At 41.7% G+C, this 24874-nt stretch overlaps 1 protein-coding gene across 2 annotated transcripts; it reads left to right on the forward strand.

Annotated features, from left to right (window-relative positions):
* Positions 1-360: 360 nt before the first annotated feature.
* On the forward strand, positions 361-23043 carry dtx2 (deltex 2, E3 ubiquitin ligase). 2 transcript variants are annotated; one of them, XM_078265336.1, is made up of 9 exons: positions 361-997; positions 1742-2330; positions 5747-5805; positions 12045-12260; positions 13866-13933; positions 14033-14200; positions 15339-15500; positions 16877-16966; positions 19441-23043. In XM_078265336.1, the coding sequence occupies exons 1-9, from the start codon at positions 679-681 to the stop codon at positions 19684-19686; spliced, it is 1917 nt and encodes a 638-aa protein (XP_078121462.1). In that variant the 5' UTR covers positions 361-678; the 3' UTR covers positions 19687-23043. The 2 variants fall into 2 exon arrangements, with proteins under 2 accessions (XP_078121462.1, XP_078121463.1); XM_078265337.1 differs by lacking the exon at positions 12045-12260 and having other exon boundaries at positions 362-997.
* The last annotated feature ends 1831 nt before the right edge of the window (positions 23044-24874 follow it).

Raw genomic sequence — 24874 nt, forward strand, 5'->3', positions numbered from 1 at the left:
TACCTAGCTAGCTTAGCTATGTTCCGCAACATTTGACAATTATCTTACCTGATGTCAAATGCAGTATGCCAAAAATACCAGGATGTCCTATTGCATCCAGTCGAATTTTGCAGTATGCAAGCCAGCCAGAATACTTTTTAGGCTATTCCGACCCACAATCCCTTGTGCAGCATATATGAGCAAGAGGGTCAAAGGAGCAAGTAGTATGCCCCAATTGTATACATACTACATGCAACAATGCATACTTTGTAAGGGCAGCTGTAGTACATACTAAAAGTAAAAAGAAAAAGTATGTGATTTGGAACAGGAAGGGGAGGGAATTCGCCTCTCTATGGTTGCCACAAACGTGCCTTGAATTGCGAGTTTCCTGGTGGTCCCTGAAGGCAGCCGCAGGAGAGGAGGAAGGAACCGTGGCAACGCAGCCTGTCACAAAGCTAACGTTATCCGCGCACTGCTAAGCCCTCTGAATGCATCAGCTTTGTCAACAACATGCACTTAAATGTTTACCGAGGCTCTCTACCATTTGATCTTTACTTCGTAGCTTCCTCTAAAACGTAATAACAGATTTACAATGGCATTTTTTAACGAGCCAAGCTAGCAGACCTTTTCGTCGTCGTAGCCACAATCACTCGACCAGCTAACCAGAACGAGTTGTTAGCTTAAGCTGGCTTGGTGAATATGGCGATTGTGTCTGGCTCTTGTGCCAGGGTAAACGGGTCTAGAAATGGGCCGTCTGTGTCAGCTACACCCTCTGGATCTGTTGGACAATCTCAGCCCATGATAGCGGTATGGGAATGGCAGGACGACCTGGGCTATTGGCGGCCTTACAGCGGCCAAGTGAGCGCCTACATCGAGCGGTGTTTGGCATCGCGGGGCCAGAGAGGAGGAGGAGGAGGAGGACCCGGTTCAACGAGCATCTGCCTCGGACAATCAGACCCAAGCCTGTCGCCTTATCTCATTGACATACCAAGCTTGAAACAGTTTCGGCAGGACACAGGTGAGCCATGTCACACAATATGACATGTAATACAGCCACGTTAACGTAACGTTACATTCGTAATCTTTTTTCAAATGTTGTGTCTGGAAACCTAGCTACAGTTATCAGGCCAGGCTAACGCTAACGCTAGCTAGCTAGCTACTTCGTTAGCATACAGGGGCTCTGTTGTTTTGATGAGTGTTTACATAGCTTCAAGCTGAGATCAGCCAGGTACCCAGGGTGAAGTTATGACATGTAGACAATATGGTCTTAAACGACTCTGTTAAATGCTTTTGTGTCATCTAACGTTAGCTAACTTTTCAACATAACCTTTCTGTAACTCGTCACATTGCTGACGCTTGTAACATTAGTATCATAAAAGCATTTTTATAGACTGACTTTCATGTGATGTCTTTTTTTTATTGCTTTTTATTTTACTTATTGATTGTATTGCTTTTTTTTATAGTTTATTTTGTCTCTCTACTATGTTTTGTTACTTGTGTCTTGTTTTTATTTACCCAAATTTTGTCTTGCTATTGTGTGGCCCCAGAGTTTAGCTCTCTGTTGTGATATTGACCTCTGGATATCCTGCTTTTTAAAAGAAGTTTACATTATTGACCTCTAACGTTACACCTCAACTGCTGGGCACTTTTCTCTGTAATGGCCCCACTTTGGGACTTAATGTGGATTTATTTTTACACATAAGGCTTGCTTAATGTAACTTTAATTTAGTATATTAAATGATGGTCATCTTTTTATTTTCAGGAAAGACACGGTCAGTACGTCGGTCCCTGTTTGCCCAGTCCTCAGGCCTCGGCAGTGGTGTGTACTGGGAATGGCTCAACGATGAAGGAGGATGGACTCCATATGAGACTCGAACCTCTATCCTTTTAGAGCACAGCTATCAGGCCCGCCAAGGCACGGCAGACTTGGGCCCGCATGGATACAATTACATAGTGGATCTTACATCTCTGGCCCAAGTTAACAAAGCAACGGGTTTCAGACGGCAGGTCCGACGGCAGTGTAACCTCCCCTACCCACTGGCCTCCTCTGGCCCCCCAGCTATCCCCTCAGGCCTTGCGTGCTCCTGCCAGCAGTGTTTGAGCCACAGCAGCACAGGTCCCATGCCCAGCCGTTCACGACATTCCTTTTCATCAGGCAGTCTGAACCGGCCCAGTCTTCAAGCAACAGGGAGGGCTACAGCGGCTCATCCCACTTCTGTCTACTCGCCGTACCCTAGGAGACCCCTCTCTGTCGGGGCAATGTCCTGGGGCAGCCCCTGGCCTCCACCGCCCTCTGGTAGTCAACTGTCTGCACCGCTTATGACCAGCTCTACCAGTGCCAATGGGTTAAGGTTGGTGTCTGATGTGTGTGTGTGTCGGATTGTGATTTGGGTTGCAGTGTAATGCAGTCGGGTTAGAGTGAAACAACAGCGGTGAGATGTCCCTGTGGCTCAGTTACAGTAGCAGACCTGGATTGCATGTCATGGGCCCCTCTCCACCCTTTCCTACCCTTCTCCTTTGCCTTTCCTGTCTATCTCCACTTTGACCTATCTTGTAAAACAGGAATACTATCTGTAGCTCCAGCCCTGCAGTGGTATGTTTATTTTGGCTCAGTTCCTGTGACTGTGTCTCATCTCCAGCCTTCCTTTTTTCTGTTCCTAACATAAAACACTGCTTTGAAAGAAAAATTGCTTACTGAAGTGGTATAATACATATACAGTTAACTTAGTTTCCTAGGGCTCAGCCACTGGGAAATTATATTAATAAGAGGGTGGTAAAATGCTGGATGTTATCTACCTAGCTCACACTGTGATCTGTGTTATGAACTCATCCTCTTCATTTTTGCAGTGATTGCTCACACTTCTTACTCTGGAAGGCTAAGTAGTAGGGCTGGGACAATATGCTTTTGTCCCGTTTGGATTATTTCACCATACATGGGTGCCGATTTGATTTGTATTGCGATTTAAATTTATTGGGGTTCTAGAAGTATCGCGATTCGATAGTACGGAGTATTGCGACAAAAGTTGAATAACACACTTCTAGAGACAATATATCATGAGACATTTCTAAAAAGTAATTGTTTTCTAAAAAAAAAGAATGCACATCACGTGTCAGTCTGACATTTATTTCATTTGTAAACTTTCGGTCTGTTTTGCTGGAAACGGATATGATGTAGTCGCCGTTGGCGTAGGGATGTAACGGTATGAAAATGTAACCTCACGGTTATAGTGACCAGAATGATCGCAGTGTTTTTAAAAGTGTGTTCAACATGTTCAGAAAGCACTGATAGGCCTACACAAGCTGAAATAGTTTCAAAAAGTGTAACAGTGTTTATTATATTACAAAAATATAGGCAATAGGCTTGTAAAAACTATTGAAAAACGGCTACTGAAACACCAGCCCGCTGTAGTGTGTCCGGTAAGAACTTGAAACCAGGAAGATTTATTTATATAACTCCAACATGAAGTTAACTGTGAAGTTGGATGTGGTTCTGAAATATAAGCAAATAATAATGCACATTAATAAGCATCTGACTTACTGTGAACATTATTTACCAAAACTAAATGTTATAGCCACCAGCATATAACAAGAAACAATACTAAGAATTACATTCATTGCTCTGTAATAATTAACATAAATGTAACATATTTCTCAGTAACACAAACTGAGAATAAGCCACATCTATTACAGCACACATATCCATAACGGAGCAATAATAATAGCTAAGCACGTGGCTGCAGAGGCTAGTCAGTTTACTGGCGATTGCACGTTGCTAGCAGATTGCCCTAACACAACCTGAATATCAACACGTGGCTGCACAAGTAATATTAAACAATCTGCACATCTATCAGCTATGCAATAAGAAATGCAGCAACAGCAATATCATCAAGGCGATAATCTCTCTCTCTCTCTCTCTCTCTCTCTCCAAATGTCACGTCATAACACGGGCTAAACTTCTACGTCGTAGCAGAACACTTATTGAAGATAACGAGGCAGTAAAACCCATGACAGTTTAGCAAGCTACAGAATAATTTTAACTTACGTTCTGGGCTACCCACATCACTTCAACAAGTCCGAAAACGGGAAAGGAATGATAAAGAAAAAAGTCTGTTAACATTAGAGATGGCCCGATACCATTTTTTGCTTCCCGATACCGATTCTGATACCCTGAACTTGCGTATCGGCCGATACCGAGTACCGATCCGATACCAGTGTGTCATATATTTTATTATGTTTTAACAACTGCATACTACTATCCCTGTATGGATGTGATATGAGTTCTATCTTTGTTGTCGGCCTGGCTCAGGTTAAACTCTTTGTGAAACATGAACAAACACAAACAATGAACGCCCCAGAACTTTCTTTTATTCTCCAGTTTGTCAGTCAGTTATAATGGAAAAAGAACATAAATAAACTACTTTAACGGAGATTTTCTTTAGGGCTTTATTACGTGGTATTGGATCGGTGCATAAACTCCAGTACTTCCTGATACCGATACCAGCGTTTTAGGCATCAGAACATCTCTAGTTAACATGCTGCTACATTCTGTCCCCCTTCTCTTGTCTGAGCGCAGTGCGCCTGCGCGGCAACTTCAGGAGCCTCGGATGAAGCTGGGAAGGATTAAACACAGGGTTTCCAATCCGTGGTAATCCACCGCGATAATACGGATATTTTAAATGAAAAACGGTAATTGTTACCGTCAACATGTTTACCGTTACACCGGTAATCGTTACATCCCTACGTCGGTGGTACTGTATAAACAATATTTAGATGAAATAAAAAAAGTCAAAAAAATCAATAAAAATCACGATACATCGGATTACAATTCCCCCCCCATTTCACAGCAAAATGCTATTATATGCTAGTGCGAAAAGACACTTGCAGAAATGTCAACAAAAAAAGTAAAGCTGTGTTATTTAAAATAGGTGTTACTTTTCTTACTCCATACAGGGATTTCTAATGCTATTTCAGGGCCCTTTTGATCGTAGGCTAGCTGGTGTCGAAATGGCCTCATAAATCAGTCACGCATTTCCTCCTATTGTGTGACCACGTCCTCTTATTTGGCTTATGGGTGATCTATGAGGGTAAAACACCCACACAGTGATTTTTATGTTATGTGAATGTTGTCTTCATTTTTTGTCATTTTGTGTGTTGGTGGTTAGAACATAGGATTCCCCGACTACAAAAATTAAGACAAACAGGATTAGTGCTAAAACACTAAGTCGATGAGTTGATTAGTTGTTTGACAAAAATGTAATCAATAACAGAACAGAAAATAATTGTTAGTTTCAGCCCTAAACTGGATTTGGTTTAGAACTCCATTATACCTAAGTACTAACAATTACTCATTTCATTTCTGTGAAGGCTGTTTTGCACAGTAAGCCGATTTTTTTTTTTTTTTGGGTGCATGTTCATCAATATATCGGGTGTTGAGTCACGCTCCCCTAGTTGCATTATGCACAGTCAGTCAATATTAAGTTGTTGTTAATCAATCTCAGAACCTCTTAGTTATTTACTGGCCAGTCTGAATGTGGTCACTGTTTCAGCTCCTTAAGTAAAAAGGTAAATAAAACCTTTTGTATTTAATTCACAGGCAGGTTGTATTTTCTTGTCTTGATCTGGTGCCAAAGCTATTCCTAATGTACTTCAATGTTCCAATTCTGTGAAGTGGATTTGAAACTGAAGTTGTTCGTAGTCTTTGTTTAGTTTTTCCTGCCTTGCCGTTTTTACTGACTGAATGCCACTGTCCTTGTTTCCTGTCCTGCAGTGTTCCTTCCATCTCTGTGCAGCTGAATGGATCGACCAGTGTAAGCTCTGCCCTGGCAGGTAAATGGCTCACTAACCATCCATCCAATTTTACTGTTACCTCTGCTCTATTCTGCACCACACTTTTGAGTTGGTTGCAGGTTTCATTATTATTTGTGGTTTACGTGCCTTTCTCTCTGCATTTGTCTTGTGAATGTCAGTCTGTTTAGGAACAGCCTGTCAAAAAGAAATTGGAAGATGGGGCTTAAAAAAAAAAAAAAGAAGAAAAAAATAGAACGCACCCTTAATGTCAAGCAAACTTGAAAAGAGTGGGAAACGATGTCATTTAAACCAAACAAAAGTAACATCCTGTTTGTTACAACACAATACATAAAACAGCCTGCACACAGGCTATTTTTTATTGAGAGCCAACAGAAGTTCCATCATGCTGTGCAAAGGATTTGGCCCTGGATGCAAAAGCTTGATTAACTTCAGTTTTTCCAGTCTTTATCCTGTAAGACAGCTATTGTCCCATAGCTCCACCAGGCACTGGTTTTTGTATGAAAGCTCAACAAACAAGCTCCTAAACAACATAATGGATGAGACTTCTACTATTAACAAATACATCACACCTCCATAAGTGGGAATACATTCATGTAGGTGATTTGCATTTCAAATAGCTTGGACTGTTGATGGAAAAAAAATATGTATAATCAGTGATATTACTACCAACTATTAAACATCTTGTGATGGCAAAAATAAGCCAGCAGGTTCTTGGCACTAACAGCAGTCATCATGACTAATGGAAAGTTGAATGTGTTGCATGTGAATTTGAGTGAGATCATGTTTTACTTGTAAACTGAATATCCATAATTGCCGTTATACAGGTGCTGGTCATATAATTAGAATATCATGAAAAAGTTGATTTATTTCAGTAATTCCATTCAAAAAGTGAAATTTGTAAATTATATTCATTCATCACACACAGTGATATATTTCAAATGTTGATTTCTTTTAATTGTGATGATCATACCTGACAACTAATGAAAATCCCAAATTCAGTATCTCCGAAAATTAGAATATTACTTAAGACCAATACAAAAAAGGATTTTTAGAAATGTTGGCCAACTAAAAAGTATGAACATGAAAAGTATGAGCATGTACAGCACTCAATACTTAGTTGGGGCTCCTTCTTCCCGAATTACTGCAGTAATGCGGCGTGGCATGGAGTCGATCAGGCTGTGTCACTGCTCAGGTGTTATGAGAGCCCAGGTTGCTCTGATAGTGGCCTTCAGCTCTTCTGCATTGTTGGGTCTGGAGCATCGCATCATCCTCTTCACAATACCCCATAGATTTTCTATAGGGTTAAGGTCAGGCGAGTTTGCTGGCCAATTAAGAACAGGGATACCATGGTCCTTAAACCAGGTTCTGGTAGCTTTGGCACTGTGTGCAGGTGCCAAGTCCTGTTGGAAAATGAAATCTGCATCTCCATAAAGTTGGTCAGCAGCAGGAAGCATGAAGTGCTCTAAAACTTCCTGGTAGATGGCTGCGTTGACCCTGGACCTCAGAAAACACAGTGGACCAACACCAGCAGATGACATGGCACCCTAAACCATCACTGACTGTGAAAACTTTACACTGGACTTCAAGCAACGTGGATTCTGTGCCTCTCCTCTCTTCCTCCAGACTCTGGGACCTTGATTTCCAAAGGAAATGCAAAATTTACTTTCATCAGAGAACATAACTTTGGACCACTCAGCAGCAGTCCAGTCCTTTTTGTCTTTAGCCCAGCCGAGACGCTTCTGACGCTGTGTCTTGTTCAAGAGTGGCTTGACACAAGGAATGGGACAGCTGAAACCCATGTCTTGCATACGTCTGTGCGTGGTGGTTCTTGAAGCACTGACTCCAGCTGCAGTCCACTCTTTGTGAATCTGCCCCACATTTTTGAATGGGTTTTGTTTCACAATCCTCTCCAGGGTGTGGTTATCCCTATTGCTTGTACACTTTTTTCTACCACGTTTTCCTTCCCTTCGCCTCTCTATTAATGTGCTTGGACACAGAGCTCTGTGAACAGCCAGCCTCTTTAGCAATGACCTTTTGTGTCTTGCCCTCCTTGTGCAAGGTGTCAGTGGTCGTCTTTTGGACAGCTATCAAGTCAGCAGTCTTCCCCATGATTGTGTAGCCTACAGAACTAGACTGAGAGACCATTTAAAGGCCTTTGCAGGTGTTGTTTTGAGTTAATCAGCTGATTAGAGTGTGACACCAGGTGTCTTCAATATTGAACCTTGTCACAATATTCTAATTTTCTGAGATACTGAATTTGGGGTTTTCATTAGTTGTCAGTTATAATCATCAAAATTAAAAGAAATAAACACTTGAAATATATCAGACTGTGTGGAATGAATGTATACATTATACAAGTTTCACTTTTTCATGATATTCTAATTATATGACCAGCACCTGTATATTGATGCCGTTATACATTTTCAAATCCTAAGATACCTGACAAATGCATCAATGTGTGTTTTGGCATTTTCCTCTCACCACATTTCTTTGCATGCTTCCTGTGACTTATATATTTTATAAAGCTTTTATAAAGGCCTTATTTTATCCTCACACATGCCTGTTTGTAGCATCATGGAGATTCCTTCAAAATCAAATCTGTCTTGAAATTAAATCTGCGTCTGTGTCTCAGCTTCCATATAAACCATTTATAATGGTTTGCTTTGCCTGTTAATTGTGCCCAGCTCACTAGTGTCAGCATGAAGCAAAATCACTTTGTCATTTCATCAAGTTTAAATATCAGATCCGACAAAAAAAGCTCAGTCTAATTCAGGAGAATCTGAGCCCCACTCTGTGCTAATAAGGTAGAGCTATTTGAAGAGCTAACGCAGTGATTCCAAGTATGCATATTTATCAGATGCGTCCACGGTGTATCAGTAGTTCATTTTCATGGAGTATTTTTTGTGAAGCAGATTATAATATTAGCTCAAGATGGCCAACTGAGTTAAAAAAAGAAGAAGAAGGTGGTAGAAATTACAAAGGAATCTTAATACTGTAGATGTATTCAACAGTAAAAAATTATGTTGATTTATGCATTTGAGTAAATCATTTTAATACCATTGACTTAATTTGGTGCCATGAGGTTGGATGCTGTATTCTCTGTGCACCTCATTACAGTCTGGGGCTTATTAACACGTGTGAAGCTAAGCTTGTTCTCTGTTTAACCTATGACCTGTAAGATGCAGCAGGTGTACTCCAATTTAATTTTTATAAAAATGTACATTAAAATGTGAAATGATTGCATATGGGGCCATTATGATTGTCGGTTAGAATTTCACACCAGCAGGCTGACATAGCAGACAGGCAAGTTGTAATTGTCATAAAATGGCAAAATTTACATCCAAAGTGAGCGCTCACTCAGTCTCTCTTTCTGCTGCACACTTCTCAAATTATGCCTCGGTTTCTTGGCTGTGATAAGCTGACTGAATCAATACAATCAGCCTGGAGGAAACTTGTGGACCAGAACCTCATTAGTGAAAAGCACCGTACCATGACTTTGGTGAATCATTTAAAATGGAAGGTCAATCATGCGCGTCTTCTCCAAATGTACCGTTTTAATGATCATAAGTCAAAAATGAACAATAGTGGTGATCAGAACTATATTTAAACACTTTATTCAGCCTTTTCAATGTTAAACACATACAAGAAATACTACTGCATCCACTACTGTTTGATGTAGAATTTAAATACACAGGTGTAGACCAACATAACTTTCTAGGGGAATCAGCCTCTTACAAGTGACCAAAGAGTACATGAATGTTGTACTCCTTGGTAGGGATGGTACGGTTCATGAAAAAACATCCTAACGTCTCGGTTCCCTTGTCTCGGTTCCCTTGTCTCGGTTCGGAGCGTGTGTGCGTCGCACGGTTCGTCAGTACACTGTTAATGTGCACTAACCACTTGCTGCCGTAGTGCCCACTTTATACGCCTATGTTAAAACACTTACTGGAAACGACGAGGGGGATGAGCGTGACGAACGCAACACATGACAGCTGATTGGACGAACGCGTCACGTGGTTCTTGCTGCTCCCGAATTTCAAAACGGACTCTAATGGCGTCTCGTTCTGAATACGATCTCGTATTTTACGAAAATAGTTCACCGAAAAGTGTTTCTGAAAACATTTTAAGCGAGAAATAGGCCATACAGTTGCTGAATCTGTCTGTTGTTTTGATCGACAAAGGTCAGTTTAAAAGATTTTCGTCAGATTTTGAGAGGCGCCGAGCTGACCACTCCTCAGGTGGAGTGTGGAGCGCTGCAGGTCACGTCACATGCAGAAATTGTAAGTGGGAGAGATAAGGAAGGCTGCCCGGAGTTGGAGGATGCGCCAGCGTCGTATATAGTCTGGTGTGTGGAAACATTTTGGATTTCATGTTGCCTATGATGACAGCGGAAATAAAACACTAGATAGAACTGCCACTGTGTGCATGTATTGTGCAACATGCATTCAATATGCTGATTTTAGCTATATATATCATATGCTAAAGTATATTTCTGGAGTGTTAAAGATTAAAACAAAAAATAACAAGAACCGTACAGAACTGAAAACTGTGACCCTAAAACCATGATACGAACCGAAGATTTTGTGAACCGTACCACCCCTACTCCTTGGGCTAGCATTGAGTTTCTATTTTCCCCTAAACTGGAAAATAAGGCAGCTATTCTGGAAACATTGTCAGGTTTCAACTAAACTGTCCACTAAAGTACACTACTTCAAGTCTCGCCATCGATTTGAGGTGAGAAATAGGCCAAAGTGATCCTATGTAACTTCACTTCATGTTCAACTTTTCATTTGTGAAACAATTGATGTTCTACTTCTTTTTTGTAAGAGGGTACATAGTGTTGCGTTAGATGGTAATGCTAAGTCTTACATCTGCAACACCAAATCCGTTTTCTCATATGAACTCATTGTCTGGAGTTTCCCCTTCCACAGATGTAGCACGTAACAGGAGATTGTCCGTGTCAGACGCATTCTCACTTACTGGAAATACTTTGGTTTAGGCGAGGGGTGGCGCCTGGGTAGAGCATGCAGCAGACAGGACATTAGCCGTAGCCGGTTTGTAATTTGGTCATAAACAGTCTCTTGCTGTTCCTTGATTTGGTTTGACAATTTCGGGGTCGGCCCTTACCGACAGAAGTTCCTGAATGTTGTCGTCTCTCCAATTGAGACATTTTTATTGGAGCCTTTGTGAATCACAGTTTTCACCCTCAGGTGTTTGTTTTCTTCCTGTTTCGTGCTAGCCGCGTGATAGAAACGTCATCAACACGCCCACTCGCTCGCTGTAAATTCTCTGGAAAATGACCTGTTCCATTGACACGGGCACACATGGGCTCAGTCGGACATTACACAGACTTTGTACTCTTAAGCTGGCAGGGTAAAGCCTGTTTAATGTCCAGTCATATTGATTCAGACCTTTGCGTTCTCACATACAGCTCTGCAGGTGTAGATAAGTTCAGGTTTGCAGTCCATGTGGGAAAGGAGCTATAGTCTGCATTGCAAAGCTGTTCACAAGGAATGTGGTTTTCATCATTTCTTCTAGTCTGCTGATTGATTGGTGTCACTTCCAGCTCCTGGGCATCATCAATTCTCAGTGGATCTTTTTCTAGACTCCCAAGATAACTTGCAGTTTTTACTTTAATGAGATGAATGCTAGTTTTACAACAGAAATCCTGATTGCAAAAACAGCTTTACTCATGAATCAAAGTGGAGATACTGTACAGAAGAACACTGGTTCATTGTCAACAAATGAACCAAGGCCACATGTTAAACATGATCCATTTGGTTTTAATTTGAAAGTACTTGCTGTGTTCATGCTGTGTCTAACCCTTGTGTTGTCTTCCTGTCAACCTTGGAAAAAAGGCTTTTTTTTCTTCTTTTTTTTACGTTTGACGCATTTTTATCCACAGTTGGTTTTTGCTTTTTCCAACGTTTTAAATTGTTAAATTTTTCTTCTACACATTTTCAGCGCTTATTTCTACTTCCCATATTTTCTGATCTAAAACAAAAATTGAAAACAGGTCAGTTTGACTCGAAGTCAACACAAGGGCTAACTCCAATGTTGTGTGTGTTGTGTGTGTGTGTGTGTGTGTATAAATGAATGAATGAATGAAGGACACACTGGAAACATCAGTTGCTGCTACATTTCTCATACATTTGATTTGTTCCTTTCTACTCCTGCATATCTCCACTTGCTCTCAATCCTCACCTGCCCCACTCTGCCCCGCCCCATCCCACCTCAACCCCCCCCCCCCGCTCCAGGCATGGCCTCCATTTTGATGTCAGCAGTGGGACTCGGCGTGCACTTCACCACTGCCCCCCTCCCTCAACAGCAGCAGCAACAGCAGCAACAGCAGCAGCAACCTGCTCCTTTCTCTCTTCCTCCTCCTCCTCCTCTCCTCCCCCCAGCCAGCAGGCCCAGCAAGCCCCACAGCAGCAGCAGTTCAGTTAGGAGAGCAAAGAGGCAGCACAGGCGAGGTAGCTACCATGCCACAAGGCCCTTCCTCCAGCGTTCTATTTTGGTCCAGTTATCACACAGGCTTGATGAACATTTCATTCTGCTGCATCCATTCACTTTCATTTGTCTTCATTGTTTATTGGGTGTGCTCCCACTACTCCATTTTTGTGTTAGTTGAAGAAAGTGCTGCTGCAACTGCTTTTTGTACAACTGTCAAATAAGGAAGCTAAGTGTGATTAATGTGCTCTGAACTGACTTTTTAAGATGACATGTCTGACACAGCTATCACTGACCTCTCTGCTGCTACCGCCTCCCAATTTCATTCCAGTTGTCAAGATCAGCTGTTTCCTACCATAAAATCCTGCTTCTCCTTAGTGATTTGTTAGCTCTTGAAGGCCATTTTAGCAGAAAATTGTGCTGGAATCTGAAAAATGTGGAATAGTGCAAACGCTGCTTTCAGCGGTGTAAATGTAGCATTAGAATATTCAACAAAACTTATGTGAATCATATTCTATGGCTTTCACAGCCAACAGATCGCAAAGAGATGTCCCATGAGCCACTGCTACATTATTAGTCAAATTATCAATTATTTTAATATTTTGATGGTGGATTAATCGTTACATTTTTCAAGCAAAAATGCCAAAACGTTTCTGGTTCCAGCTTGTAATTGCAACAGTTGCAGCACTACTGCATTAAGCATCAACCCAGCTTAAATCAACCTTTGGAAATAATGTATCATTATTTGTCAAACCTGCTTTTTATTAAAGGTTTGCTTATTGAGAAGTTACTGTTAGCCATCAAAAAACCACAACAACCAAAACAAGTAGCAGTATGTGTTGTACAACTTGGCAATGTATTGGATTTGAAATATTAAGCTTCGCTTCATTGCTGCCAGGTTTTTTTTTTTTTTTTTTCCATCACTGCATTGTCATAACCATAAATTACACCTCCACACTCATTGTCTGCCGCTTTTAACTTGTATTGCTGCTCTTGAAATCAACAGGAGACGCATCAAAAACTAATCAGTGAATATATATTGCAGATTTTTCTTCTGCTGGGAGAAAATAGTCAACCTCCTAAACTTTCAAAATCTGGAATTAAATGGAGCCGCCGTTAGCTGTCAGAAATTTCAGATATTAGTTTCCTAAACAGACTTGAGACTACCGTGTGTGTGTGTGTGTGTGTGTGTGTGTGTGTGTGTGTGTGAAAATACTGTAGATGCATGCACTAAATTGTTTGTATCCATCGCTCATGCTGCCCCTCACGGTGAACACTGTATTGTTCATTCTGTCATCATGCTTTCAAGTTGTCTCTGTGGCTTAATGGGTTTGCATGTTCTGCATCCTGTGCAGTCAGATGCACATTGGCTACTTCTTGATTTTAGGATGTTCGATTAGCAGCAACCTGGACTCATTTATTTGTATATAGCAGAGGCAAAAATGGGTAGAAATCCAGAGCTCATTTGGCTAAAATTCTAAAATTAGATTGTGAATTACTTAATATTGGGAAGAAAAGCATTTCCTTTCATCTCACCAGCCTTAGCTTTTTCTATGGCAGTTTGTTGGAATCGCCATTTTAGTGTCTGACCTGTTACAGCTCATTCATCACTGTGCTTTCTCTTTTAGCCTCAGCTCAGAGACCTGAGGAGGTGATTCAGCGCTACATGGAGGTAGTTGCCGGAGTACCAGATGAGGTAAACGTTTATTTGTAAAATGATATGGCCGTTGCTGGCCTTAACTGGGCTGTTTTAGTTATTGTGACATTAAACACACATTCCCTGGGTTTCCCTCAGGATTGCATTATCTGCATGGATCAACTGTCCAATCCATCCGGCTACGAGACACCGTCCACAGAGGAGGGAGGCCAGAGCATCCTGCCAGACACTGTGGGGAAATTCATCAAATGTGGACACACCCTGCACATGCTCTGCATGCTGGCTATGTACAACAACGGGACAAAGGTACAGAACCGTTGTTGACTGCATGGAAACTATTGTTTTTTTATTATGTGGACAAATTGTTGGCAAAGTTACAATGGGATAGTAGTTCGACATTTGGGTGACACTTGCTTACCGGTATTTGCTTTTTTTGCCGAGAGTTAGCGGAGAAGATTATATCAGTCTGTGCGTTAAGTACAGAGCTACAGTCAGGTGATTCGCTTAATTTAGCATAAAGACTGGAAACCACTGGTTGCCTGGCAACCTCATGGTAATGATAAGACTCCAGAAAGTCACTGCGGCGACTGCTGGTCGCCAAGTAATATTTCCAGCATGTAACTCCATGTTTTTATTTTTTACGGATTAAACATACGTGTTAATTGGTGAATTACATAACAGACACCATGAGTGTGGTATACATCATCATCTTATGATATCAGTCTGTAAAGCTCTACTGTTAAAGAATATGTTGTGACAAGGGCGCGTAATGAATGACCACATGGATTTCCCCTTGTGGAATAATAAAGTTTACCTGGACAGCTTTCAAAACTACCTCATATCTAATTTAAATCTTGTACCAATCACACAATCCAATAACTACTTGTAGACATGTTAAACCAAAGTTCACAAGCATGAGTTCTGCCTGGACACTTAGCTGTACGGCATTCGCAACATATGCTATGCTATCGCCGTTGCTCCACCGTTGCAGGGAATGTGAATGAAAACACATCAAACATGCTAATGCACATCCCGTGCCGATCACCAGGATGATAAATGTTTGGGTGCTTTGAATGTTTAATTAGAGCCCCGGTGGAACTAATTGTAACACTTCTCCTCATGCACAAGCTTTATTTTGTATCATTCTATTTAGTATTTTCAAATTTCACAGCATAAGAGATGCTTTTTAGTTTTATAGTCTGTTGTGACCTGTTGCCTTTGGGGAAAGTGTTTGTTTAGTGTAATACAAAAATGTCCCTTGTTTTTTTACAAATAAATAAATAGTTTACCAAAGTTGCCAGTGAGCAAAATGTTACCTCCGTCCCCAGCAGGATGAAGAACACAAAACAAAAGTCTCATCATTGGATCGATAAATATGTGGTCAGCACTTAACCAGGTTTACATTGATTGTTTTAAAGGCTATCTGGTTGGGTTTTCTCCTCAGGACGGCAGTCTGCAGTGCCCCTCGTGCAAGACAATCTATGGAGAGAAGACCGGCACCCAGCCCAAAGGCAAGATGGAAATTTACAGCATCGCCCAGTCGCTGCCAGGCCACCCAGACTGTGGCACCATCCAGATCATCTACAGCATACCACCTGGCATACAGGTACGTCTGCACGCTGAGCTCTTTGCCAAGTATGTCAGGTGTAAATCCAGCTGTCTTTATTTTACAGTAATCCTTAATTTTCTTCCAGGGCTGCAAAATCAGAGCATAAAAAAATTGGGGTTTTTAGCACACCAGATACAATTTCTCCTCCTGAACCAAAAGTGAAAACATGGGGGTCACATTAGAGTCAAGGACTCTACAATTACAGATTGACATCAGTAGATATTCTATTTGAATGGAGAGAGTACTAGCACCTACAGAGTGTGTTGCATTATGGGTTGTTTGTAGCCTTAATGTTCAGTTCTGCATTGGAAATGTGTTCATTGTTCAACATTAAAAAGAAAAGAAAAGCTAGCACTCATTAAAATAAATGTAATTCATTGCAAGGCTGGAAAGTTTCTTCAAGTCTGTTTCTATTGCTTCTTTTAGAGTTGCTTAGCCCTAAAAAGTATTTAGTTAGCACAGTTGAACCCTACAGGAGTTTCCAACGGCTCATGTAACCTGTTTTGCTGCGATGGAGTAAATTTCCTGACAAGTAAAAACGAGTCGAAAGTGTCTCCAGGTGTCTTTTATGACGAAATGGACCGGGAAGCAAATAATTTATCAAGCTTATCAAGAATTAACAGTGTTACGGAATGTCACAATATGGAAATTAAAAAAAAAAGCTGACATGAGAAACGCTAACAGCCAAAAGAAAATAATGAGCCCTACAGAAGAGTGAGAGAGTATGTGACCGATAGACAAACTATTGTTATACTTCTAGCTAAGTATTTCAGGTTTCACTTTTACGAGAGAAACCGCTTCAGGGACATCTCCTTGGGCTAATAGTATCTTAGAGAGAGACTATTCTGAAAGTGTTTCCCCATCTTGGAAAAAGTGTTTTTCTAAAAACAGGTGTTGGAAAGGGGGGTGTTGTCTTATAATTAGGGTGGTCTAATGTGTGGGCCAATATGGTACATCCGAAACAAGTTTGAGAGGTGGGGGCTGAACATATGAAATGACTGGAGGAGAAACTGCAGTCTGGACTGAAGCTCATTCAGTGATACAGATTGATGTTCAGGCTCGACTATAGAAGAGCATTCTCCTCTGTCCCATTGTGTGTGGTTCACAGTGACACCCTCATTTGTTCTAGTCTTTTGGGAAAACTAATTTATTTCCGTGTCCTGCTGTAACAATGCGAGCAGATAGATTGCAGCATATGTATCGCTGATCTAAAGTTACAAGAACTGGAATCAGATTTGCATTGAGCCGTTTGTCCACCGTCATCTCTTAAAAGAAAAAAAAGTTATTAGATTATTGTATTGTTCCAACTGATCTCTGGTATTAAAACTTTATAATATCCTTCCATTCAGTCAGTTTTTGTCCTCCTCCACCAGGGCCCAGAACATCCCAACCCAGGACAGCCGTACACCTGTAGAGGCTTCCCTCGCTTCTGTTTTCTACCAGACAACGACAAGGGCAGGAAGGTAAAAAAAAGCAACACATCACATCTGGGCCTGAATCTACACTACAGACGCTTGTACACTGTGGTCAGACATATACAGAGATTACAGAAATACAGACCTCAGGACATTTCAGGGGGGTTTTCTGCTTAGAGAAATTTTTGGTTTTAGCCAGCCCCAAAGGAAAATCACCAGCACCAAAATGATAAGACTTAAATAGCAATTCAAAATCTCACTTAATGCGTTTCGGAGCAATTTACCAAACCGTTTAACAAGCAGAACATCAACTTGAATATATGAGAGCTAATCTCAGTTTTATTTCCAAAACCGGGCTGTACCGGTACCAGTTTTGTTAATTGGGGTTTTATTTTCTCAAGCATAATACACAGTTTATCAAATTGTCAGAATTTACACTGACTCGTTGCCTTTAGTACGCAAACCGATCATGCTTACTGTCATGCGTAGTCGCCCCCCAAAGGCCCAATATGAGCCAGGAAAAACCCCTGCATATACAGAGATTATTATGGCTCCACCTGCGTCTATGTATCGAACCACAGTCGTCACCTACAGCTCTACACAGAATTTATAAGGGCCACGCGCTACACGTTTAATGGCTGAAGGGGAATTAAATCCACGCCTCGGTGTGCGATCAGTGTATAGAACAGCACTGAGAGGTTATCGGCACCTATACCCTACCACAGGTACAATCAATCAGTACGTTCAGTCACATCATTACTAGAGCATCAGAGTGGAGCCAAAGTGACACACCAGGTGCATAAAGCTCAATACCATTAACACAAGACTCCTTAATTAATGCTCCATCAGGATTGTAGTGGTTCACTGTGATTAAATTAGGAACATTTTGTGCTCATTACAAATTTGTGTCGTTTCCATGGTGAATTAGTGGCTCATTTCCTGCTTGCTGGCAACTGGGGCTGTACACTACAGTTTGTATAAACAATCTCTGATGTAATTCAGTAATGGAAAATTGGATTTCATTCCAGCTGTAGCTTCTGTGCTTCAGACCCACTTCAATCATCAGAGCGTGATGTTCCCCGTATATTTGAGATCGGACACACAGCTTGTCCCATCGTGCATAAATGGCAGGGGCCTTACACTAGTTCTAGTCAGAATAATGTTTAGAAACTGTTCCATTTCCATCAATTAGGCAGCCCATCTGTCATGATTAAGGCCCTGTTTACACGAATACGCTCACGGGTGAAAACAACAAAATATTTTATCAGATGTGCCTTTCGTTTAGATGGCGTAAAAAAGTGAAACCACCCTCCAGAGTGGTAATCTTAAACGCTTCACCTGTGTGTGTGTGTGTGTGTGTGTGTGTGTGTGTGTGTGTGTGTGTGTGTGTGTCAATAATCCACCTCGTTTGTTCGCGTCGCGCTACAAGGGAGAGGAGAGGGCAAGAGGAGGAGAGGGAGACCAGTAGGACGGTTCTACGCAGGCGCGCGGACTTGGTGGATCGCATTTCACACACTTTTGCGTCATCATACGCACGCAGATCCCCCCCCCAATAATGCTCGTCTAAAAAGTGAGAATGCAACGGCACTTTTGCGTTCTCTTCAGATCGTTTCCGTCTAAACATAGCCTAACTGAAGTTACGTAATCCCATTTCAGATAAATTGTAGACTGAGTTAGACCGGTCTCTAATGGCAACTGCCTCCTCTCTAGGAGGTCTACATTGATTACGTTTACATGCACATAATATTCCGGGGTTTGCCCTTATTCCGAAAGAGAGGATATTCCGACTAAGCAGTTTCTCACGTCTTAATCGCAAAATGCTATATTCGGAAAAAGGCCTTATTCGGAATATCCACCCGGAATATGCCATTTACATGACCTGTATCAAATTCAGAATATTGTCATATTCGGAATAATAGTGGAATATTGGTGTGCATGTAAAGCGTACTCATTGATAATAAGCTTTGTATTGTGATTTTTCTACATGCTTTAATTAGCAAAGTTTAGTATATTCAAGTACAGTCATGTATTTGAGTAAATTTGTGGACAAGGGTAGTCTCATCCAACAGAAGCTCAGCTAAGTTTAGGCCTTTTTTGTGCAGAGATTCTTCAATATTGCCGTGACAAAAGGTCCGTCGTCGTGCTGGCTTTGCTTTTTTACACTGAACCCAACAACGGTGGTATAATTCCGCCCCAGTGTGAGATTTTTAGATAGCATGCTGGCATTCCGGAAGCAAGAGGCGTGACGTGTTACACGACACCGCGTTCCCGCAAAAATATGCATTAATCAACCACCCAAACCGCCAGCATTATGTAAGGAATAATGTAGAGCGAGCCGGTCAGTGTTGCGTTTTAGAACCAGAAAATGGACTTAAATAATAAGATCAATGATAAAAAAAAAAAAATTGTTGCCATCTAATTTTTTGCCATCGATTCGTTTCCACTCAAAACGTATATGCATATATGCTTTGTGGGTTTTCGATTAGAGCTCCATAATGTTCGTCTCTCTCTCTGTTGGAAAGGTGCTGGAGCTGCTGAAGGTGGCGTGGATGAGACGCCTCATCTTCACCGTGGGAACGTCCAGCACCACTGGAGAGCCCGACACGGTGGTGTGGAACGGCATCCACCACAAAACCGAGATGATGTCCAACTTGTCGGGCCACGGCTACCCTGACCCCAACTATTTGGACAATGTTCTGTCTGAGCTGGCCTCTCAGGGCGTGACAGAGGACTGCTTCAAACCTCCAGGCAGCAGTAGCAGCAGCTAGGTCACAGCTCCGAGCTCCACACACTTCCACTCACTGCAGACCACCGAGTTCAAATCCCCCTCTGTGGCCAGGTGGACCCTCTGCAACCTCTCTCTGTTCTTAAGTATATTTAGCATCTGTCCAAACCTCATTGAATGAGCAAAATGGGGAGAAGTGAGCTTAAAAAAAAAAAAAAGAAAAAAAAAAAGGTCTTGAATAGGGATGCTAATAAAATTTTTCTCTGATTGATAGGCAACCCTTGTTGCCCGACAAGCAGGCAACGGAGTCCCAATTCACCCATCCAGGATGCTCGGACACGCTTCCCACGCTCTGCGGACTTGTACTGGCCACGCAACCAGGATGTTGGGTGTATTGTCGTGGACACATGCAGCCACTTTCCTGGAACTGCTTGCGCATGCATCCGTGCGACTAGGGTTTGGAACCGAAACCCGGATCCAAATTAGAACCTCTTCCAAAATGCCAACAACCGGGTACCCGTTAAAAAACAAAAAAGTTTTGGTTCTGCTTATCGGTTCCAACTACACATGGCGCTCTTTTCTGGACTGGACGACGCTGCGCAAAGTGATACAGTTTGTTTTGTTTAGGCAGTATGGCCAAGATTAGTCAGAGTTGCAAGCACACGAGTCAGCCGTGCGCCATGGACCGCAGGTTTTCTACTCCGCTCCGATCGGCAATAGCGGCTGCCTCTCTCAATCGCACACACATCATTCTCAACCCATTATGATTTTTTTCCAAGATGCAATGAATGTTCCTTTGCGTTTTAACTCGTATGTTTATATTGAACATGTATAAAAGTAAACAAGCCTGCCCATGTCTCTCAGCACGCTGCACGGAGACAGACACAGGCAGAGCGGAGGAGAGTCAGAGAAGAGCGTTTTTCTGTGAGCGTGTGATCCATTTTTTTTACCCCGCCCCTCACAGAATCAATTTATTTTTTTAAAGATTTTATTTTGCCATTTTAGGCCTTTATTTGATAGGACAGCATAGACATGAAAGGGGAGAGACAGAGTGGAAATATGCAGCAAAGGGCCGCAGGTTAGAATTGAACCTGCTGCAGCAACGACTGAGCTGCTGTACATGGGGCGCACGCTCTACCAGGTGAGCTACCCAGGCGCCACAGGAATCAAGAATCTTTAAGAACCGGAATCGTTAAGCAGAATCAAATTCTTGAAATCCAAACTGACCCAAGCCTGCGTGCGACAGACACTAGTCCGCAGCTGTCCGAGCCTGTCAGCTAAGCGTCTGCCTGGCAGACTGTGTGTAGGACGAACGATTCAACCGCCAGTCCTCATCCAGGTGTCGCATAGCTATGCGCTGTAAGAACGATAGATTGTATAGCCTATTTTACCATACAAAAAGTTTTTAATTACTTTATTTTAATAATTGTTTTTTTTAACTGTTCGACTGGTCAAAATTGTTGTCGGTTAAACGGTTAATCATTAGCATCCCTCGTCTTGAAGGCTCTCTGGAAGAATGCTTGCTGAGAACTGTTACTGCTCCACCACATTCCTGGAGACTGAACTCAGAAAAATGGAGCTCCTCGTACTCGAGCCTCTTTTTAATCAAACCTTCACAAACTGGAGATTGTGTTTTTTCTTTGTTTTGCCCTCCCTCCTCAAGAGCCTCATGAGTATCCCCTTGTCCAGTTACCATGAGAATTGCAGCTAACATTGGGGATAAAAAAAAATCTCTCATTAAGCACTTTAGTTCTGACGGTGCATTTAGCTGACAAGATGTGTGATTTCCCGGTAAAGGGCAATGAACTTGTTATAAAATTGGGAAGTTATGCAATTAAAGTGTTTCTGCTGAAAGCCCTTGTGTCTTGCACAAAGACACACTGAAACGTCTAGTAGCAAAGTGAGTATATATTAGCCTATTTGATGAGAAGAGGCAATACTTAACTGATGTAAATAAAATAAAAACATGAAAACATGAAAAAAAATATTGTAAAAAAAAAAAAAAAGAAAGTAAAGCAGTTGTGTCCACAAATGCCAGTCGAGGAGAATAACGTGCATTTCTTAACATTTAACTAGGGTTGTACCGAATAGTTCAAAGCTTCATTTTGACCTTCAAATTTATTTTGCATGTGTATTCATTTTGTTTGAACACTTTCTGCACAGTTGCAGATAATTCTTTTTAAGATTTGTGGGCCGTTATTATGCAGGACAGCTGAAGATGTGAAAGGGGAGAGGGAGAGGGAATGACGTGCAGCAAAGGGCTGCAGGTCGGAGTTGAGCTGGTTAGCTCACTCTACAAGGTGAGCTAACCAGGCGCCCCAACAAAACATTAACATAACCCCCCAAGATGACACAGTAACTAAAATATTGAAGACCATACAAAACAAAATAGACAAACCAAATGAACATACAGTATGTATATGCTTCAGAGCGAGTACCAACTCGAGTCATAGTGAGAGAAACAAAGTGTCTCCCCTGTGCTTTCTGACCACGGTGGGAAATCTGGGAAAGAACCTCTCCTTGATGTCATGTTTATGGAGAAGGAGAACCAGGAAATGAGTCGGGGGGGAAATGCAACGCTACGCAGCCACGGCCGAGCGACGTGCAGTTACATTTTTCGAGAGGTGCACATCAGGCTACAGCGTAGACGGGGAGGGGTCTGCGGGGATATGCCGTCGATTCGACGCAGAAGCATAAAACAGCCTTTAGGGCGCGTTTATCATGTCATTATTATTTTATGCCCTTATTGGATTGGCCTGCTGGCTACATTGATTTTGTTTGTCACGATTTTTTTAGGGTGATGACCTCAAAATATGACGACAGACAACGAAAACCTCAATCGAAGCTTTGAATGTTTGTAAAGGGGAAAAAAATAAAAAATAAAATTCGGTACAGCCCTACATTTTACACTACGCCTGATTTGACCATCTGTTATATTTTACTCGTTAACCCTAATTTGATAAGCAGATGTCTAATGCACACAGTGATTTTTCATGTTTTGAATTTGCAGGAAATGCGCCCACGGGGCATTCTGCTGGGATTGTTTTTGTCACGTAGTATGTAACAGTTTGTGTGAAGGGACAAGGTTGCATCGTATATAGCTCGATGACCTCAATCCTTTTGTCTGAACAGATGGGAAGGAACGCGGAGATAGAAAATGCTCTGGTTAAGGACATTTTACGGTGTGACAATCAAGGTCATCGAACTCGTCTTGATTAACCAAGACACACGAAGCCGCGGCGAGCACGTTATGTTCCCGCCGGCTGCAAACTCACCTTCTGTATTCACATGCATTATTCTGCTCACAGTACCTCAGTACAGTTGCTGGACTGACTCTTGACATGTATACAAGCAAAACTGAGAAAAAAAAAGTCTGCAATAAAGTCAAAATGAATCCTGATTTGGCCTCTGACTTGAGTTTTGTCTGAGGGATGCAGTTTTTTCATAGTTTTTAATTTACATTTGAAGAAAAAGGCCTACACTTGACAATCTACTTCCAACAATGCTGCAGTGATGTTTTGATCTGGATCATGAAAAATGTGTGAATTCATTCCTCATGTGGGGCTTATGATCCTTGAATACGGAGGGGAACATTGCAGTGTTAAAACCCCACGGTGCTGGTCCTCTTGAATGGCCTCATATTACTTGGCTGCTGTATGCCCATTCAGAGTGATCATCTGAGCTAATGGCTCTAAGTAGGCCTGTGGCATTATAGATTTATATTAATCTTGTTGAGAGGTACCTACAGTAATTGTGTCCTGACCTCCAGAGAAAGATAAATTGAATGTTAAGACAAACGCACGTTTCAGAAAATCCTCTGTGAGAAAATGTGCAGTAAATAAAATGAGGCACTGTATTAGGATACATTTGAGTGGGCTTGCTTTAGCTGAAAGCTAGTGCCTCAGTGCATATCAGATTGCCTAGAAGTCACGATGTTTGTATTACCTGCAGACCTGCACTGAACCCCAAAAAAAGTTGACAAAGTTTAATATCTCAAAAATAGAAAAGTTAAATTGAAAAGGTAGAGCGTTGTTTTTAAATTTAGTGTATATGTATGCATTTGCAAACTGCTCCAGTCACCAGTAAGCATACAGTATGATCTGATTTGTATTGTATACATATATCAAGTAAACCAATACATTTACAATGCATGTATAACAAAATGTATATTAGTTGTATTTATGCAAGTTAAAGCTTTAGTGCGTAACTTTTTGATAATGAACATCCATTACATTCAAGTTCATGAGTTGCTACAAAGCTAATTAAAACGTGCGGTATACTACCTGCAGCCGAGCGCCAGTGTGACGTCATGGGAGCGCTGTAACGGTTTATACTCCCGCGTGATGGTCGCGACACTAGTTAGTCTTCTCCTGAATAGAGGTGGCGCTAATGAGGAAAGGCTACCGACTGCCATTTCTACGGACTAGAAGAAAAAAGGTAAACAACGGCAGAACTAGCAGCAGCATTGCCGTCAATGCTTCGATTTGATTCGATTACCTACTTGGTCGGATCAAGGCTTTCATTCGCCATAAAAGAACTCCTCTTAACCCAGTAAGTTTACAAGAGAGACCTGCAGTCACTATGTTTCCATCCACACATTTTTATCCGAATTAAGTGATATGGAATGAAAAATGCCTTATGGAAACGGTAAAATTTGATTGAATTTCATGAATATCGACTCAAAAGGAAATCCGTTCGGGCTCATCGGATTTTATCTTGATCGATATATGGCTTATGCGATAAACACTGATGGAAACGTTATTTGCCGAATCAATAATGAATTGCGATCAAGTTTTAGGTCATTTTATGGTTGCAACCCGCCACAAAACGAAGAAGGTTAAGTTCATTTCCGCCCAGTATTTCCGCTCCGTTTGCACACATGGCGGGTGGCAAAGACAGATGTAAGTGGACGAACAAGGAGACGCACTACCGGGAGTGCCGACACAAATGTCCCTTATGATGCAACGATCGTCTACCACAGCCTGTAGTACGATTGATGGCCAGCCCTTTCTATTGACAGAATCCCTGTAGCCTTCAGCACGGGGTCTAACTGGGACGCGAGTCCCATCTATTGCGCCATACACCTGTGGCACAAGGTGCGCTCTGGAGTTACGCAGCGAGATATCATGCCTGCCACACACACACACGATAGCTTGCGATATCTGGAGAAAGGGCCAAAAAAATAATTACTCAACAGGTCAAATGTCTTGGTCATCCGAAAATGCTTCAAC

Source organism: Sander vitreus, chromosome 13 (genome assembly GCF_031162955.1).
Source record: "Sander vitreus isolate 19-12246 chromosome 13, sanVit1, whole genome shotgun sequence".
In the NCBI taxonomy this organism is placed as follows: Eukaryota; Metazoa; Chordata; class Actinopteri; order Perciformes; family Percidae; genus Sander; species Sander vitreus.

Bases quoted from the DNA above. Each gene is read 5' to 3' on its own strand.
- dtx2 (XM_078265336.1), top strand. From the start codon at position 679: ATGGCGATTGTGTCTGGCTCTTGTGCCAGGGTAAACGGGTCTAGAAAT. The intron at 5,806-12,044 runs GTAAATGGCTCA...CCCCCGCTCCAG, and splicing joins TGTAAGCTCTGCCCTGGCAG to GCATGGCCTCCATTTTGATG. The intron at 15,501-16,876 runs GTACGTCTGCAC...CTCCTCCACCAG, and splicing joins GCATACCACCTGGCATACAG to GGCCCAGAACATCCCAACCC.